This window comes from Maniola hyperantus, chromosome Z (assembly GCF_902806685.2).
Source record: "Maniola hyperantus chromosome Z, iAphHyp1.2, whole genome shotgun sequence".
Lineage (NCBI taxonomy): Eukaryota > Metazoa > Arthropoda > Insecta > Lepidoptera > Nymphalidae > Maniola > Maniola hyperantus.
In genome coordinates this window covers 11,165,293-11,185,859 of record NC_048564.1, presented here as the reverse complement: position 1 = coordinate 11,185,859, position 20,567 = coordinate 11,165,293, and the positions used below count along the sequence as shown (strand labels likewise).

At 37.6% G+C, this 20,567-nt stretch overlaps 1 protein-coding gene across 3 annotated transcripts in view; it reads left to right on the top strand.

The window, feature by feature from the left end:
* Positions 1-20,567, top strand: part of pico — a 129,589-nt gene that overhangs the window by 74,516 nt on the left and 34,506 nt on the right. For 2 of the 3 annotated variants that reach the window (XM_069509138.1, XM_069509137.1), the window contains exon 3: positions 13,222-13,317. In XM_069509138.1, coding sequence (XP_069365239.1) covers positions 13,222-13,317 — 96 coding nt within the window. Of the gene's footprint in view, positions 1-5,459; positions 5,862-13,221; positions 13,318-20,567 lie in introns of those variants that run through there. The other variant, XM_034983314.2, reaches the window with a different exon arrangement.

Here is a 20,567-nt window from a genome sequence, read left to right as displayed (position 1 = left end):
AAAATCACTTCGGATGTCCTTGGGTTCGCCTCGTCTCGTGGCCGGGATCGGCCCTTGACCCCCCCCCCCCTCCCCCCCCCCCCCCGAATAGAAAGCCGACGTCATCACCACCGCTACATAGGTATCTCCTCCTAGCCCATATCTTTTATCATATTATGTAGGTATATCCTATAGAAATAATCAAGAAATTAATACATGTATAAGTCCCGCAAATTGCTATTGCGCTGGAACCATGTCTTATTAACATCGAAATGACGTCATTCTGACGTCAGCCTAGTGCTGACTTCACTAAAATGGCAGCCACGCACATTAGCAATTAGAGGGACTTCACACATAATCTTTATTAAATGTAAGTTAGTAAAATTGCTAAACAGCTACCTATAAATATAATATACCTTGAAAGCCAATGTAATGAGTTAATCACCTTGACATCTTTAGTATTAGTATTCATTGTTAATACCACAATGAATTGTAATATAAAGCTATAGGTTAAGGAAACTAAGTGGTTTTCTAACCACTTAGTCTCAAGCGCATTGACAATTTTATTTATCTAGGATATTAATAACATTGCAATATAGCTTACATCCGTGACTGTTGAGTGAATTGTTATATTAAACACGTCCACTGCTGGACATAGGGCTTGTCGGAACGCAATTTCATGAGCAAAGTGTTCCTGTAGTTCCTTTATCTCCCCTGTAGGTAAATACAAATCGGTTCTTTGTGTCTCCGAGAACTCCGTGGCAGCGTCGAAGACTTCTAAAGAAAATGATTGTAATTTAGAGATAGGGAATCATTTCTCAGAAGAAAGTATTAGTGCAAAAGAAGCTAGCAATGCCAGACACAAGGGAACTGTTTTGTATCACAGGGGAGATAAAGAAGCTACAGGCAGAACACTTTGCTCATGAAGTTGCGTCCGGACATAGTGGAGGTGCTTGGATCTGATGAAGAAACCAGAACTCTCAGCACATGAAAAGAACCAAAGTCCTTTTAGCATTTTGGAACCCCAACTAGAAACATACTACCGCAAAGCCTTTTGCGATTATGAAGTTTTCTCTGAGTCTATTTTTTCTTATAAGATTACATTAAATTCAGTTAAAAGCAAACAAAATAACCTAAAAAAAGTCCTTAGTAGGTCGTAGTTTGAAAACTACAGTACAACAATCGCAATTACCTCGGATTGGCTGACTTTTTCTCAGTACTTACCTATTGACTGAAATGCATTGCTACCGTAAGAATACCATAAATTCAGCCAATGACAACAATTAAGACAGCATTTTCGCAATCGTTCAGCATCAAGTACTCATTACTTGTATAGTCATTATTAAAATTACTAGCTGATGCCCGCGACTTCGTCCGCGTGGAATAAGGTTTTTTAAAAATCCCGTGGGACCTCTTTAATTTTCCGGGATAAAAAGTCACTCTCCAGGTCTTTATCTATACCCATGCAAAAAATCACATCAATCCGTTGCACCGTTGCGTCGTGATTGAAGGACAAACCAACAAACAAACACACTTTCGCATTTATAATAAGACTGATAGTTTCATGACATGAGTCAGCGTCCCGCGTTTCATAAGATACCTACGAAGATTGAGAAAAGCGCTTAAACGGTGAATCATTAGCGGAAAAACTATATACGTACCTATGACTGTAGTCCGCAGTCGCCAAGAGGCAAGAATCATCTCCGGTATTGATAGGCAAAAGAAAAGCTGAGAGTGCGACCCTTCGCATCAACTACCTTTGATAACTTAATATGATTTATTGTGGGCTGAGTTTGTTGTGGGCTCTTCTCAGACCTGGGCGCGTTTGGAGACGGACGTCTATAATAGTTCGCGACAAGTCGACCGGTGCGGGATAGCGCGGGTGACGTGCGGGGGTGCGGGGGTGCGGGTCGTCTCCCCGCCTCATACCCCGATTGACCTGTCACGAACTATAGGTATACTATTTCGAGCGAATGGTAACAAAAAGTTCAAAAATCGATTTAAAAACTAATTTGTACCATATTTTCTACCTCGTATCCGACATTTTCAGTTTGTTTTGTTCTGTACATTCTTGATCAAAAACAGATTAGGTACAGCGCAAACTAGATTTTTCGCTCGGTTCCCGCGATATCCGCATCGTATGGAGTTAACCCGATTATCATATTTGCTCAGTCGGTGCACGATAAACAGACTTAAACAAACAATACGCGTGAATCATGTAGCGAATCATCTGTAAACAGCACCAGTTTATGATTGGTGATCGAAATATATAAGCTGTGATAGCCTAGTGATTATTTTTTATTTATATCCCGTAGTGTAAAATGAGCTTTAGAAAGGGCACGCAGTCGTAAGTATATTTCATTGTGAAGGAAATTATGATTATACTAAATGAAAATTATTAAAAAGTAGCAATAATGTCCATTGCTACTGAAAACCATTGGCACAAATCTATATAAGTATATACCTAAAAGGAAAACCTGACTGACTGACTGACTGACTGATCTATCAACGCAAAGCTCAAACTACTGGACGGATCGGGGTGGGCATGCAGATATTATCTATTATGACTAATTGAAAAATCCTATTACAATGTAAAGGATTATTTAAATGATAAGCAAGCTTGGGAATGAGTTGCTTAACGACTTTGTGATAGTTCTAATAAGTTTCAATAATTTTGTAAAGTGGTGATAATAAAAAGAATACCCGGCTGAGTTTGTTGTGGGCTCTTCTCAGACCTGGGCGCGTTTGGAACCCTCGTAGCTTTAGTTTTAAGTTTGCGTTATAATTATCACCACTATATCTTACAAATCTAACATCATACCAGACCATCAATAAGCGTAAATTATTACCTATTTTGAATAAATCATTTGACTTTGACGTAGTCATCCGCTAAGAAAGGATTTTTAAAAAATTCAACCTCTAAGGGGGTAAAATTGCGGGCATAAGCTAGTTAGATAATAATAGGTAGTCACTTACCTTTACACGCCAGCGGCAAAAACTATGTCCTATGGAGATCGGAGATCCCACGTTCAGCAGCGGCCGGACGTGTAATATATATTCTATATTAGGTATATAGGTGGAAACGCCACGATAAAAGAAAAAAACATCCATGTACCAAACGTCCGATAAGTGCAAGGACAAAACTAAAACTTGACAATTTAATTACATTTAAATATATTTTTTTTCACAGTTATCGCAATGAAGTAAGTACCTACCGAGTGGTATTTTTAGGGCTTCATATTATATCCGAATGAAAAAACGGATCTCTTACAGGATCACTCGTGTCTGTCTTGTCTCTCTGTCTGTCACAGCCAATTTGCTCAGAATCGAATGGACTAATAAAGTTGATTTATCGATCAAGTAAATAATTATTTGATTACGGTACATATAGTACGTGACAGGTCGAGATGGCAGCATCCGCACTAACCCGGTGCGGGAAAGCGCGAGAGACGTGCGGGGCGTCCCCCCGTCTCATACCCCGATTGCCATCTATACCTGTCGCATATTATAGGTATACGAATTTCTGTGCCCTAACACGTCCGTGTAATGCAAATAAATGTTTTGAAAAAATTGAACCTATTTTGTGAGTGCTCTGTGACATATGAAATGACATGAGGGTATCCAATATTATTTTTGTACAATTTTAAAATAAACAGTTTTAAAGTTATTTAAGTAAGAAAATCAACGAAACTACTGAAGCTAAAATTTAACAAAACACAGAAAATCAGTACCCTTATTATAAATGCGAAAGTGTGTTTGTTTGTTGGTTTGTCCTTAAATCACGTCGCAACGGTGCAACGATTTGACGTGATTTTTGCATGGGTATAGATAAAGACCTGGAGAGTGACATAGGCTACTTTTTGTCCCGGAAAATCAAAGAGTTCCCACGGAATTTTTAAAAACCTAATCCCACGCGGACAAAGTCGCGGGCATCAGCTAGTAGAACTTATAAATTACAGCACAACCCATTGGAAGTAGATATATGGTATCAAAATATCATAACAAATCTCGAATTAATATAAATATGTAAAATGAAAAGGTGACTGACTGATCTATCAACGCACAGCTCAAACTACTGGACGGATCGGGGTGAAATTTGGTATGCAGATAGCTATTATGATGTAGGCATCCGCTAAAAAAAGATTTTTGAAAATTCACGTTTGAAATTTGTGTAGTCCACGCGGATGAAGTTGCGAGCATAAGCTAGTCTTACATAATACGGGACCCTTTCCACGCGAGATCAACTAACACTTGTCCGGTTTATTTTTTTTATTAAAAAATACGACACATTTCAATGTGGTGCTAATTTCGTAACACGCTAAAACAGAGATAGGCGTATTCAAATCCATAGAGATTAAAGACAGGAAACACCAACGCAACTCTGTGAGTTAACGCGGTGTAGATAACAAAACAGTATTTTGTTATGAAATAGCCGTTTTATTGTTCCCCAAAACTTTACGACTATTTTACTAAGGGAAATTATAAAACGATCAAATAAAACAAAATAAATCGCGATTTTGTAAAATCGCGAATTTGGTGCGTGATCCAGTTCATAAGAAAATTTTCAAAAAAATGTGAGCTCATGGTACCTATACTCTGCTCATTATAGTATTTTTAAAGTGGTTTTTCTCGCTTTCGTCACTCGCAGTCATCATCTTATTTTAATTAAAGTAACAGTTACACAGGCATGCATATAAAAGGGATATATTTTCAACTAATTATATTGTAGAATATTTCCAATTCAATAGACTTCGATTTTATAAAATAATGTTTTAAAATCTGCAATACCTACTATCTATGCTAAGAAAATTTTGAAATGTAAATAACAATAAGTGAAAATATTTCACTTCGCTATAGATTCTAAGTAAGTTTTGTACGTATTCTCAGAGTCACGTTTTATTAAGAGTACCTGAGTACTTGTGCATATAATCCTTTTCCTTCGAGAACCGAGGAAATAAGTGTGTTGAGATTGCTAAGGAACTAGGTAGGTACCTAAGTAGATGCTATATCATCATCATGATCAACCCATCGCCGGCTCACTACAGAGCACTGGTCTCCTCTCAGAGTGAGAAGGGTTTTGGCTATAGTCTACCACGCTGGCCAAGTGCGGATTGGCAGACTTCACACACCTTTGAGAACATTATGGAGAACTCTCAGGCATGCAGGTTTCCTCACGATGTTTTCCTTCACCGTTAAAGCAAGTGATATTTTAATTAAGTACTTAAAAACGCTCATAACTCCGAAAAGTTAGAGGTGCGTGCCCGGGATCGAACCCCCGACTTCCGATTGGAAGGCGAACGTCCTAACCACTCGGCTACCACAGCTTAGATGCTATATAAATAATGCAAATTTAGGCAATGTAGGTATTATTAAGTAGAAACGTATGTTAAAGATGATAGTGCGTCTAAACTCTAACATCAGTCTGACAGAATCGCATAGGACTAAATACGAATAGTCATTCATAGTCGCGTACCCGCCGCGCTCGCTCCTCGTCTATATTGCGACTCGAAATTAATAAAATCGTTTAATTTTGACGCAACGTGTAGACGGCTGGACCGGTAACTTGCAGGATTGCGGAAATCAGTGAAATACATTTCTAGTTGTATACTTATTAGTCGTAATCCACGGAATATTGAAGTTAATTAAGCTAACTGAAAGTTACTTGACCGGTATTCAAGTAAACTACTGAATGAGTGCAGAAAAGTGTAAAGTTTTTCTATTAGAAATGCAATGGGTACTGTGTTGTATATTGGTGAAGTTCTAGAGTTAAAAATAGCATGTACTATTTAAACAGTTTTACGGATTCCGCATGTGGAGTGCAGTAGATTTATTAATGGCGCTGGCAAGTTAAATAAAGCAGAACTGCAGGATCTATTTATAAGGTTAGTTATAACTGTATGGAAAGAGCGTATCTATGTATTCATTTTGGAAACCCTGGGGCCATGGAGTCTTGGTGCAAAAAAGTTTTACGAGACATTTCACCGTTGGCTCATTTTCTGCGCAACGGATCAGCCTGGTTGACCGGCGCGGAAATGCAGCCAGTATTATTGGCACCATTCCAAGCGGGCATGATTTATATAGTAATTGGTTAGGGCTAGCTTTAAGTTTCTTTGTAATATTTTCGATAAAGGTTTTAAAGTAAAATAATTATTATTTATGTTCGACATCAAAGCGAAAAGGGCGAAGAGGCGCAAGCATAAAAATATAGTTTCATATTTTTGCCTTTTGGGGTAGAAGCGTGGTAGAAAACCATGGGTTCGTGTGGCGAGAATGGTATAGGTCCTTGTTTTAGGACCTGTCATCCATCTCACGGAGTCCACTGGGTGACCGGAGGGCTGGCAGTTACCTCCATCAACACATTAGTCTGGCCATCCAACGAGGTAACGCAGTGAGCGTTCTGGGCACCTTGACTCTGTATTTTGATAGTAATTTTTTATATTTAGTTTTAAACGTTTGAATTGTAGGTAATTTATATTCCCTGAATTTTGAAGAAATATTAAAATATTCGTAATTGTTTCTTTTATCTAGCGCGTGAAAAGGAAAATTAAGACTTCTTATAGTTTATTAATGAATCAGACCGAACATAAAACAATAACAAACAAAAATAGAATGGTTGAGTTATTTACGAAATCAATTTATACTAATTTAGATTGAAATTTGTTTTATAGATTTTTTTTCAAATTAAGTTAAATTATAAAAAAATTATAATAGAAAATCATAAAGGACTCATAAAGTAAACTAAATTTTTTGTTGATGGAATGTTTTGATTATTATATTCTGTACATTATTAATTATAGTATTCTATACAAATACCAGACTATACAGATTGACGATATTTGTTGACCTTTCGCCGGTGAAATTATTTAAAATATGTGATTATTTATACAAAGTACTATAAATTACATAGTTATGGCAAAGATACTACATAATATGGAGTGTCATTCATAATTTTGTAGATGACTCAGTGTGGATTAAGTCATCAGCGATGATCAACCGCGTATAGGTACATTTAACCATTTATAAAATAAATAAACAGGTTCGAAATGGAAACAACAGTGTATTATTTTCACACGACCGTGGCGCAGTCTAAAAGGAGAGTTATGTGTTTGACCTATATGTATGTAACTACCAACTCAACAGTTCAACTGATTTTGAAAAATGATATAATGAATATATAAAATAATAAAAAATTACGGCTTTGTAGAGCGTTGTCTCTGTCACTCCTACATGACGTTACCTATATGACGTTTTGTCGGTCTCAACGACAGAGGTAGTACACAGAGAAACTTTCAGCTTTTAATAAAATAACGAAGGTCTGGCACGCGCTCGCTCTTTCTCTATTGCAGGAAAATGGTGAACAAGAATATCATTTATTTTCACTTCAATATTTTCAATCAAAGGTTTTTTCCTGTACCTGGTAGCCAGCCTGCAATTAGTCAATCGAATACGAATTCAACTCTCTGTATCACGGCTTTTGTAATGTTTTGTCAATAAAAAAGTTGCGAGAGATTGTCGTTCTGATTGGTCTCGAGCTGCTTGAGGTATAGTACACAAGTATTTCTATATTCATATTCTTACGAGTAGGTACTTAGCTATCATCACTTATTGATTTGTTTTCCTATTATTCTTTAGTCCTTATCTTATCTACGAGAATGACTATAATGAGATTCTACTTAATAGAAATGACGTATGTTATAGCCGTATTATAAGATGATAACTACAAAATGGTTAACTTTCAGAAAAAAATGTTACTTGTTTGTCAGAGACAAAGATTAAAAGTACGACACTTCTAGGTTTGCCTAGGTCAATCCTGGGAAAGAGTAAAGAGCAATGTCTAAATCTAAACCCGCCCACAAGTATTTTCCGAGATAAAAGTAGTCACAGAGGGGAGGGGCAGTTCGACACACATCCATATTAGTATAGATTATTGGTATGGCATTAAAAACCGTTAAATATATTTTAAGGACACCTTGCTTATACAATGAAATTCTATCAAAACTAGTACAGTATTTAAATAAACACCACTGAAACAGGAAAGCCAAGACCGCTCTACTGTCACGTAATTTTCAGGTAATTATAAAGCCAAGTTATTTGGTTTTTCTGGTTTTACTTCATTCTCGCTTCTCCATAAAAAGTATCACGCCGATTATTCTATTATATGTTTTTCAAATTCTAAAACTAAACCAATTATCGATTTATCTCTTCCTTGTTTATGCCTAACAATAAAAAATATAATAAAATGATTGAGGCAACTTCGTGCGTAGTTACTGACTGTATTATCTGTATGTGTATTAACTGACTGTCAATCAATCAACTTTGCGTTTTATATATTTATATAGACCATCTTGAATCGTCATATTTAATCATAGTAAACTTAAACTATTACGGGAATCATACAATGGGTCTGTTAAAAGCTAGTTGCTATTATTAGGTTAGTTGTCGTCTGCATATTCCTCTTTATCTATATTCCATCCATATAAGTCTAGCGAACTGACGTTGGCGAACTCTTGACCCCTTTTCGAATTGTGCTCGATCTTGGGTACCAGATATCTTTGCAACAGTTCAAAGAATGTTCAATGATGACTTTTTTCGTATCATAGTGAAACTAGGAAGTTTATGTAGTTATGGTGTATAGTCCTCTAGGTACAATGTAAAAAACGTATTAATATTTTTTCTGACATTGAATATTTCTTACCCAAAATTCCTTATATATATTCTTATACAAAATTTAAAAATTATCCATTCTATAAATGCGAAAGTGTGTCTGTCATTTTGTCTGACCTTCTATTGCCTTTTGCACGGCCCATTTATTTAACTGATTTTGTCAGCAAGCAAGCAATGCAAGCTATCTCTGTACTGACCAATTTTGGTACTGTACAGTACAGAGATAGCTTGCATCCCGGAGTCGAACATGGAATACTTACCTATTCTTCCTTTTAAAATCGAAGAGCTTTCATGGAATTATTCAAAAATCTAGGTAAGTAGGTCTATCCACGCAGTCGAAGTAGTGGGCATGAGCTGGTAACAATATATACTTTTAATTTTAAAATAGAAAAAAAAACCTTAAAAGCCCTAATAGGAACGCACAATATTTTGTTTTTTTATACTAAATTAATTCTTTAAGGTACGATGGGCTTATGATAAGTATTAAGAATTATGGAAAACTAGCTTATGCTCGCCACTTCACCCGCGTGAACCACACAAATTTCAAACCACAATTTCACCCTCTTAGGGATTGAATTTTCAAAATCCTTTCTTAGCGGATGCCTACGTCACAATAGCTATCTGCATGCCAAATTTCAGCCCGATCCGTCCAGTAGTTTGAGCTGTGCGTTGATAGATCAGTCACTCAGTCAGTCACCTTTTCCTTTTATATATTTAAAATTAAATTGACTGTTTGAGGGTTAAGTGAACACAAGTGCATTTTGAGGTCAGCCGCCAAAAATACCAGTTAAATATGGACCGTCATTCTTCATTTACTTTTTTCAATAGCAAGAGCAATAGTGTTATTGCCTAGTCATCTTCAAATCCGTTGACACCAAATTAGCTTTTTCATCTATAAGTTTGCGTGAGTTATGTAAAGGGCATCTTTTACTAATCAATGTCAATACGGTATTTGACAACTAGTCAAATCAGTAACTTTTTATCAAGCGTCAAAAAGCGCGTTTAGTATGTGAGATTCTATGAAATACCGGTGTGTGACGTCACAATCATTTGACGTGCTTTTTTTTAGTTTATTCGATAATTTAAAATGGTTATTACACTTAAAACCAACAAAGGGCATGGATTTTAATATTATTGAATAATCACTGAGAAATAATTTAATTTTCATGTAGTCAAATACCAAATTTATTTATTCCACAACGCACACCGCCATGCCAGAGAGAAGTAGAGGTGAGCTGAGGCATTATTATTTTTGATAACAATACGGTATTTAATCTAAAAATGTATAGACAAGATAGTATTAGCTTATTGCTAATGCTAAAAATGCTATGCAATGAAAAATGATAATTTCAGTTTATAAAATTCTATAATGAATTTTAAAATTCATTTTAAAGATATCATTTCTTTAAATAAATAAATGTGTATATGGGTTGTTTTATGCCTGAAAAGAAAAGACTATTATTATTATTATTTAACTGTTCTACAAAATATTCTAAACTTACGAACCTGATGACGCCATGATGAATTCCGACTGTGACGTCACATGGATTGAAGTTGTAATGTACTAACAAAACACTGTTGTTTACCAATCCGTGTGACGTCATGACAGCCCATTAACCTAAAAAGATGCCGGATAGCGTTTTTGCTGTGAAATTTGAATTACAGAATTTAAATGCATTTTTATTACACTTGTCGATCGAACAAGTTTTTTTTTTTAATTTTTGGTAGTTTACTATCACTTTAGGATCAAATTAAGACACTTTTCAAAAAAGGGTAAAAATAAGCTAAGTGCTAAGCTAAGATCGTGATCGCTCTTAGCACAACTTATAAAATGAAGTCTCCAACTCTAATATTATGTTAGGTATTATTAAGTAAGTTAGAATGGACCACCTTGCTGCACTCGTCCACCCACACAGAGTGACATCCTACGCGAGATTCCTCTCAAGTCTCAACGCCCCTAGAATTACGCCATTGAATTCCCGTTTTCAAAAGATCTTCTGTACTGAAGCAGTAAAGTTGTAAAAAGTTGAGCATTGTAAAAATTTAATTTCGTGATATCACTTCTAACTTGGCTGGGCAGCCCGTTTAGGTAGTTTAGTAGCCCGTACCTTCGAGATGTATTCTTGTCCAAAATTAGGTATTTGACTCAAATTTTTTATTACTTTATTATAAACTAGAATAAAACTCCAATTTTTTTATTACTTTATTATAAACTAGAATAAAAATAATGAAGTCGTAGTATTAAATCGATCAAATAACAAAAAAGTTTAGTTCGGTTCATTAAATCGGCTATAAATCGTAAACGGTAAGTTTTACAAAAAAGTTTATAGGAAACAAAAGATGCAAAACTTTATTCTCTACAATAATAATTTATGTAATTTTTTCCCTAAAGTGGTTAGTTTTCGAGATATCGGCCAAAAACTTTCCTTCAAGATTGCGATCGAAGCTCCACCTGGATCTGTCAGCATTTTTGATTTTATGGTCAGTAAGTGACCCATAACCTAAAAAAAAAGAAATTGGACCGGAAATTTAGTGCGAAGTTGACCAAAAAAAACGGCTTTATTTACTTATCGTCGATTCGGGTTCACAGTTCACACCGAGAGTTCCCTCACTCTAGTTCACTCTGACGGAGGTTCGAGTACGTTCCAAACTCCAAAATGATGCCTGCTGCTTTTGTTTGACTTTAATAGTACTGTGTTCGCTTGCAAAAATGTATAATCGTAACCTACCGCCCACTAAAGTTTATTATTTATCTATTTCTCTATACAATCTCTCTTCGCGCTCGATTAAGTATTGAAAGGTATCTATATAGTTGCCCGGTCCGGTTCCCAGATAACCTCTGCTCTCTCTAATCTTTGTATTTGATCGAGACGTGTATAGAAAAAGGCGAAAGTAAGTAGGCTCATACTCATAAAGCTACTCAAAAGATTCGCACTAAAGGTCATACACGAGCAATATGTATTGAACAAATGCGATTTTGCAAACATCAAAATAATTTGCTTGGTTTCAGGCGAGTTAACAATAAGCGATTTTTTTTTCGTTACAAGTTAGCCCTTGACTGCGATCTTGCCTGGTGGCATGTGATAATGCAGTCTAAGATAGAAGCATTAGCGGTTAGCCCGGCTTTTGCCGGTAAGGTGGCAACTAGTCACAGCCAAAGCTCCCACCAGACTAGACCAGATACGATGTAGAAATTATAAATTTCCAAATGCCCCTGCCGGGAATCGAACCCAGCACCTCTCGCTTACCACTCCGCAAAAGAGGAGTCAAAATTTATTATAGGTACTTAGATTATCTCTCATTATATTTTTGTTAGTCCCTGACTCCTGCAAATCGTGGTATTTCCATCCGACTAAAGATTTTGTCAAGATTTTATTAGTTAAAAATGTTTAAATACATATCAATAATTAACGGACCGGCAGGATTCGAACCCGTGTCTCCTGGGATCGCGCCCGGCGCTCTGACGGCTTTGCTGGCAGTAAGGAAATTTGTTTTAATAGTTATCCAAAAGTATACAAAATACATAAGCATATACAAAACGTCTCAAAATCGATTTAAACTACGAGGGGTTGTTCCCTCAGACCAAGGCACACGTGTGAAAGTAATCACTCACACCTACGCTATGTAGATTTAATGAAGAACCTCAATAGCTCAACCGGTAAAGAAGTAGACTGAAAACCGAAAGGTCGACGGTTCAAACCCCGCCCGTTGCAGTATTGTCGTACTTACTCCTAGCACAAGCCTGACGCTTAGTTGGAGAGGAAAGGGGAATATTAGTCATTTAACATGTCTAATATTCTTCATAATATAAAAAAATATGTCTTAAGCCTAGTGCTGCATAGTGGTACCACCTAATGTAATCTACCCAGTCTATAGAAGCAATCAGAAGGAATGATAAAACACCAAGGAAAACCAGCCAGCCAGAAGCCAGCGCGTGCCAGACCTTCGTCTAAATACATAAAAGGAAAAGGTGACTGACTGTGATCTGTCAAATATACGGACGGATCGGGCTGAGGCAAGCAGTTAGCTTTTATGACGTAGGCATCCGCTAAGAAAGGATTTTTAAACATTCAACACCTAAAGGGGTGAAATAGGGGTTTAAAATTTGTGTAGTCCACGTGGACGAAGTCGCGAGTATAAGCTAGTTATAAGCTAGTATTGAGCTGGCGGCGGATCGATGTGTACGGGTGTCTCCGTTTGGCCGGAACGGCCAACCTGAGGTACGGGCCTCGACGAGACTTGGCCTCCCTACCCGGGTGTGGCGCAGGGCAACTTTGTGCCCTGGTGTCGATCTTTAAGCCGGGATTTCACCGGCTAGGGCCCGCCATCTTGGCTTATGGCCCTGGTGGTTTGTATCTCTTCCGTTAGTTCACCGCGCGCGGAGGTATTGTAAGTCCGTGTGAGTGTCAGTTCGGGATGGGTCTCCGCACGACGGCGCCACGTAGATACGACGTCCAGTGCGGAGACGGGGTCTTGTCCGGTGGGTCTCGTGTCGTCGTAGTCATCGTCACTAGGGTCGCCTGCGCGTCGCGTTGGTGATGCATGATGATGTTGATGATTTATATATTTTTGTTACAGATGGCGCTTGTAGAGGATTCAGGCGCGGGCGCCGCCGGCGAGGACCCTGAAGCGCTGCTCAATGAATGGCTCGGCGAACTTACTGTACTTACTGCAGTATGTATCTACGATATCTATATATTGTTTTACTAATTGAGATGATTGGGAAGGTCAAAAATAAAATGAATTCTAAGTAATTATTAAAAAGAGGCCCAAAATTCTTAAAAATGTGGATTTTACATATTTTGGGCCTCTATTTAAGCTTGCTAGTTTTAAGCTTGCTAATCGTTTTAAATTATTAATTTAATTAAAAAAGGACGTCAAATTACATTCTACATATGTATTTCACACAAGCTCCCTTAATAAGCGAGCGTTTTGACGTTTGATTAGTAGCCGCACTTGACTAGCGTGGTAGACTATGGCCAAAATCCTTCTCACTCTGAGAGGAGACCCGTGCTCTGCAGTGAGCCAGCGATGGTATAGGTAGATTTCATCATCATCATCATCATCATCAACCAATAGACGTCCACTGCTGGACATAGGTCTCTTGTAGAGACTTCCACATCCACACGCCACGGTCTTGAGCCGCCTGAATCCAGCGGCTCCCTGCGACTCGTCTGATGTCGGTCTTCGGTCGGTACGGTCGTCTTCCGGTGCGAGGTTGCCACTCCAGCAACTTGGGACCCCAATGTCTATCGGTTGTACGAACTATGTGCCCTGCCCATTGCCACTGTCATAGGTAAATTTACCATTGCCATAGGTAGATTTACTTAACCTTTATTGGCCTTAAACCAGTTGCCTAACTCAAACTCTAAAATGCGACCATACGTATGCTTAATGCGTTAAAAATAAATAAAACGCTAATTAATTATACAAATGGTATCCGAAAAAGATTGATGCACGCACGTGGTGTGCGCAGCCGGCGATCTCGCGGCAGGTGCGAGCGCATATGCCTGCACCCAGAACGAACTTGCATATCTCGATGATGCATTTCGAGTATCTAAAGACTATAACATCAGATTAAAAGGGACCTAAAGTGTTTGTCATCAGACGAGTCGCAGGGAACCGTTGGATCCAGGCTGCGCAAGATCATGGCGTGTGGAAGTCGTTACAAGAGACTTATTTCCAGCAGTGGACGTCTATCGGTTGATGATCAAAGAATAGATTTGATTTTTTTTACACAGTAGAAACGGACATACCAAAACCTATAAATCCACGCAAATGAAGTCGCGTACATTGCATCAGTTGATAAAAAATAAACGAGCGATATCTCTATATATAAAAATGAATCGCTAAATGTGTTGCTGATCGCAAATCTCGAGAACAGCTGGACCGATTTCGCTAATTCTTTTTTATAATATTCCTTGAAGTACGAGGATGGTTTTTACGGAGAGAAAAAATTAAAAAATGGTAAGTATTGAAAAAAATTAAAGGGATCGACTGTTAGGCGGTACGAAGCTCGCCGAGTCAGCTAGTATTAGGTATACATTAAATATCAGTTGCTTTAACGGTGAAGGAAAACATCGTGAGGAAACCTGCATGCCTAGCCATGTGCGGTTTGGTAGACGTAGAGGGGGATTCCAACATCAATGGGTAGACTTCACACACCTTTGAGAACATTATGGAGAACTCTCAGGAATGCAGGTTTCCTTACGATGTTTTCCTTCACCGTTAAAGCAAGTGATATTTAATTACTTAAAACGCAAATAACTCCGAAAAGTTGCGCGACTTGCCTCTTCGTTTGTAATTTTAGGATATGGAACGCCTTTCTGGCATCAGTTTTTCCCTCCACCTTCAAGTCAAGTGTGAATGGGTGTCTTCTAGGCAAGCGCATTTCATCTTAGGCTGGCATTGCCAGCAGGTCTAATTGTAGCCCAGCGACTGTTGACTATATTATTTTTTAAACTAAGCCGATTTCAGTAACTTAACAAGACTCAGGCGTTGTCGTCGCGTGAATACCAATTAGGACACCTATTTGAGATCAGATGTGTGATCGTTCGTTCGTACGAGTAAAATTCGCGCGAACTTGCGATGATCGCGTAATCGCGTTGTATTAGGACAAGGCCTAAAGGTCAGCTAATACAATTGAATCGAGTGCTAATCGTCTTTGGGTCGGCGGCGGGTCGAGCTTAAAGGATTAATTAAGGCGAACGCTAAGTAATTACATCTGTAATATAGCGTAATCCTTCGCTTTTGGTGAGGGGTCAGCTTTCATTGCGTTTTGTTCGTGTTTTTGATCAACGAAAGTGCGAAGGGACCTGATTAGTGACTCCATAATAAAGTATTCGAGATATTTAAAGTTTGGAAAAATAAATAATAAATAAATAAATAAATAAATAAAAGTTTATTCAGCTCACAAAACAAGAAAAGACAAAAAAAAAGCAAAACATACAAACTAAATGTTACAAATTAAAAAATTAAAACTAGGTAAGAAAAACATCTAGATACATTCTGAATAGGATAAGCGAGAGCTGAAAAAAAAATTGGTTGGGCCCCTTTAGCTGGTGGTAGTTAAATAGGTATTTATATTTATATTATAGGTATCTGGCAATGTTTGTAAGTAAATATGTACATATATGCAAAATAATTAAATTCAATAGACAATAATATGCTTATCTAATAGGCTTAATTTATGCATATTTATTTGGCTTATCTATATATTATAAAGAAAAGGTGGCTGACTGATTGACTGATTTATCGACGAACAGCTCAAACTACTGGAGAATCGGGCTGAAATTTGGCATGTAGATACAGATAGATATTAATATGACAACTATAAAGCTTTTTTTTAACCATAGTTCAGACCAAAATGGGACGAAAACGCAGCGCGCCGCAGCTGGCAAAGCGTTTGAGTGAACGTAAAAAAAGATATTGAAAAAACCCCATATTGTGCTACACTGCTTCTATTTTTAAAGTGCTTTGATGTTTATATCGAATGTCGATACTAACTCATGCCCGCGACTTCGTCCGCGTGGACTACACCAATTTGAAACCCCTGTTTTACCCCCTTAGGGGTTGAATTTTCAAAAATCCTGCCTTAGCGGATGTGTACGTCATATTAATAGCTATCTACATGCCAAATTTCAGCCCGATCCGTCCAGTAGGGCGTTGATAGATTCGCAGTCAGTCACCTTTTCATTATAATAATATATAATACTAGATGATGCCCGCGACTTCTTCCGCGTGGTTTTAGGTTTTTGAAAATCCCGCGGGAACTCTTTGATTTTCCGGGATAAAAAGTAGCCTATGTCCTTCCCCGGGATGCAAGCTATCGCTGTACCAAATTTCGTCAAAATCGGTTGAACGGATGAGCCGTGAAAGGCTAGCAGACAGACAGACAGACACACTTTCGCATTTATAATATTAGTATGGATAGATAAGCCTAATAAATAAGTAAAACTTAAGCCGATTAGATAAGCATTAACTAACAAAATTATTGTCTGTTGTATTTCATTATTTTGCATACATAATATACCTATTTACTTAGTTTTAGCTTAGTTCTTAAAAAGCCGCACTTTTTGGAAACCGTAAAACTGACCGTTCTAGGGTATCTACATTCTACTCTAATTATTATGAACACCTGTATACACAGAGCTCGTAACGGTGCAGGTATTTCTTTTATTAGTAGGATTGTAATATTATTATATAATCTCCAAGAAGATAGGTACCTATTTACTCAACAAAAAGTGACAATACATTTTATTGTGGCACCCACACCTATTCTAGGAACCAATCAGTGTGTTTAAAAAAAAAAGTAGTGTTAGATCTGTCTTTTCGTTCCGTTCATTATTGTACGAAACGACGCTGCCATAGCAGCACATTATGATAAAGCAGATAAGTTTGTAATGTTACGAGACTCATTTTCCTTAGAATACTAATGAAACATTTAACATGATGCACATACTCGTGGACCTTGGTCCTTGCGTAACAGCTCACTGACTGACTGACGCACCTGACTGCATATAAATTATCAAATTATGTTATCTAGAAAACTGGGCTTGCTAAGAACGTGTGCCCATAAGTTTTAATGAATCAAGAAGCTGCCAAGAATCAACTGCGAAACAATGTATTTTTCCAATTTTTATCAATTTTATTCCTATCAGTATTTAAAAAATTGGTCAAGTGCGAGTCGGAATCGCACACGAAGAGTTCCGTACCATTGTACAAGATATAATACTTTTATTGTATTATATAATTTTCATAGCAGCCATTTTGAATTTTAAATACACATTCTGTAATTTCAGTTCTTTACCTATACGTTACTATACAGAGATACAGCCCGCTGACATACAGACGGACGGACGGACGGATAGCGGAGTCTTAGTACTAAGGTCCTGTTATTGGCACCCTTCAGGTACGAAACCCTAATAGTATATTATAGTAGGTAGCAAATAAGTGGATGTGGCGAGAAATTTTACCTCCATTTTGTAAACCGTAAAAAATATTATGATGATGATTCTAGGTCAACGGGAAGTACCCTGTAGGTTTCTTGACAAACCGACAGACAGACAGACAACAAAGTGATCCTATAAGGGTTCCGTTTTTCCTTAGAGGTACGGAACCCTAAAAATTAAAATGTGGTCATGAACAAATAATTAGTATTTTTTATTTTCAAAGTAATATACCTAACTATACCAAGTGAGGTATCATTATGAAAGGACTTTACCTATACATTCTAAAAAAGGTTTTTATTTATTTTTATGTATAATAAGATTTAACGTGCAAAATGTCGAAGAAATACGATTGTAGTAGGGAATGTGCGTCCCTCGGTGCGCGAATCTGACTCGCACTTGGCTCTTTTTACTTTATTTTATTAAAGTAATTATTCACTACGACTACTCAAAAGTCTTATGCTTGTAACGTTAGATTGACCTAGTTTTTATATACGAGTAAATAGTTAGGAAGGTACTTTGGCATCTCATAGGGTCGAGCGTGTTTAGCTAATTAACAACAGATGTGAACAAAGTTAAAAATGATACAACAATGAATGCTAGTCGGTAATAAACACGTTGGTTTAAACTTTAAATACGCCATAGTCGTATATAATAAATAAATAAATAAATAAATAGCCATTTATTTCCAAAATAATTAGTTACAATTATTGTGTAAGTAGGTACATTATTAGTTACATTATTATTTACTTAGAGTAAATAATAAATAGTCGTATATAGAACCAATAAAATATTACGTGGTTTATTTATCTATTCTTCGATGACCTAGATGACATTGCCTCATCTGAGGACAGAAGGGCTGGCTCATTTACGCGCAAAGGATCAGCCTGGCTGTTCTGCGCGGAAATGCAGCCAGTATTCTTGGCACCATTCCAGGCGGACATGATTACAGTAATAAGATAAAAGACTTAACAAAAAAATGGCAGTCATTGGGAACTGTGCCTACTCAGAAGTGAAAATTTAAAACTATGAATAGGTATGTAGTTTATTTTTGATTTTTAAAGTAATTGTAGTAGGTAGTTATAGCAAAAAATTATAATTTGGTAATAAAACCTATAGTTCAAATAATTAATAAAAATTAATAACTAATAAAATTTAACAAAAATTAATAAAATTTATAGTTCAGCTTTTCCATCTATTCTATTGGCACTCCGAGCACTAACATAAAAAAATAGAGATAACATTATAGATGTAAACCGCATGTCATCGAAGCCTTATGTTAATAAAACCTTACATGTGAAAGGTAATAAACATGGTTATATTTATCGTTTGAAGGGCTCTAAATGTTACCACGTGCCCCCTGCATACAAAATATAAACAAAAAATTGAAAAGCTGGATCCACACCTGCGCACGCATAAGAACAGTGCACACAATGCGAATCGAATGCCTATAGACGTGTCACTGACTCTGCGCACACGTGCATGTCGTGAACGCGTATATAATGTTTGTTGTACTCACTCCCAAAAATTGGCGAATAATATGTGCACGCCGTTACTTGTACAACATGCACTGGAACGGCATGCAAACCACTCGTGAATACATCCACGTTATGTTCTTATGATTCCCGTTGTGTACTCGTACCCGGTTAGTGCGCGTGCGCAGATCTGGATTAACCCTGAGCGTTGCCATGCTTGACTCGGTGATTTTCAAAATATCTGACGCTGATACAAATCTTTCGCCCACTGATATAATGCAGCTGAATTATATTTAACTGTCAATTTCCCGCGACTTTGCATAACTTCTGTTGTTTGACCAAACGAATGTTATGGTTTTAATTTACAAATAATTGAGTTTTTTGATTGATTGATTAATTGATACTACAATTAATTTAAAAATCCAAAATAATACTGTTGACTCGTAGTTTAAAGTTTTCACGTCTCTCGGCAGTCCTCACTGATTGACACTTTTAATGTCTCCAACGTTTCTATAGCGATTAGCGAAACGAAAGTTGAGCATGTGAAGCTGAATGAAGGGGCAACGAAACGAATGTTCTGGCGTAGCCCATATGAAAACATTCTAGAGTAGGTAGGACTAGGTGATTAGACTGCGTCGGGTCGGAGGGCTCACATTTAAAATAATTTCTAACCGATAATTTTCCAGTCAAGAGCAAAGTCGTCCTGACTGGTGAAGATAAGTCCCCGATTTCTAACGTCATCCGAACGAGGAATAACGCCACGGTCTCGGGGGCGGATGGACTAATCAAGTACAACCAACCCATCCATCCCAATAGTTATCCTAAGCCGTGGTCCGAAGCCCGAGCCTCACAGGAGGCGCCCTAAGGGCGTTTGTGCACTCATCCGTGATTTTACGAATCCGTCAAAAAATACGAATCGAATGTACGTATTTGTATGAGGACCACTTCAAAGAATCACGGATACGAACCGAATACGGATGAGTGCACAAACGCCCTAAGGAGGAAGTTGCTCCACGTTCTCTCCAAATATTTTCTTCGAGCCTTAGGGCTCACCTCTAGGTGGAGCTCCGCGCTCGCCACCCCACCCGCTGACGCTGTGGCCTACCCCAGGCCTACGCAACATACCTACTTAACCAGATTTTTTGGTTGAAAATTTATTTGTAATCTCTATAGCCGAAAGTACTTTTGACTCCTTTTTACAGCCGGATAGGAGTTTTGACCGTAACATAATATACACGCGGTCTGTGTGTGTTTTGAGCTTTTAATTAGAATGATAGAATAATTAATAGGATGATTATAATTGCAATGCAGGCGATCCCGCGTCCCAGTCTCCCAGTACTAAATATACAGATGGTAGACTCACTAAGATGATGTGGACGCATCTGGCGGCACGAGAAATATTTATGAATCTTGAATACCACACACCTGGCCGCACAGCTGCCCCGCTACCGGATAAAGAATACTACCTGCGATGCGAAACATACACATATGTAATTATGAG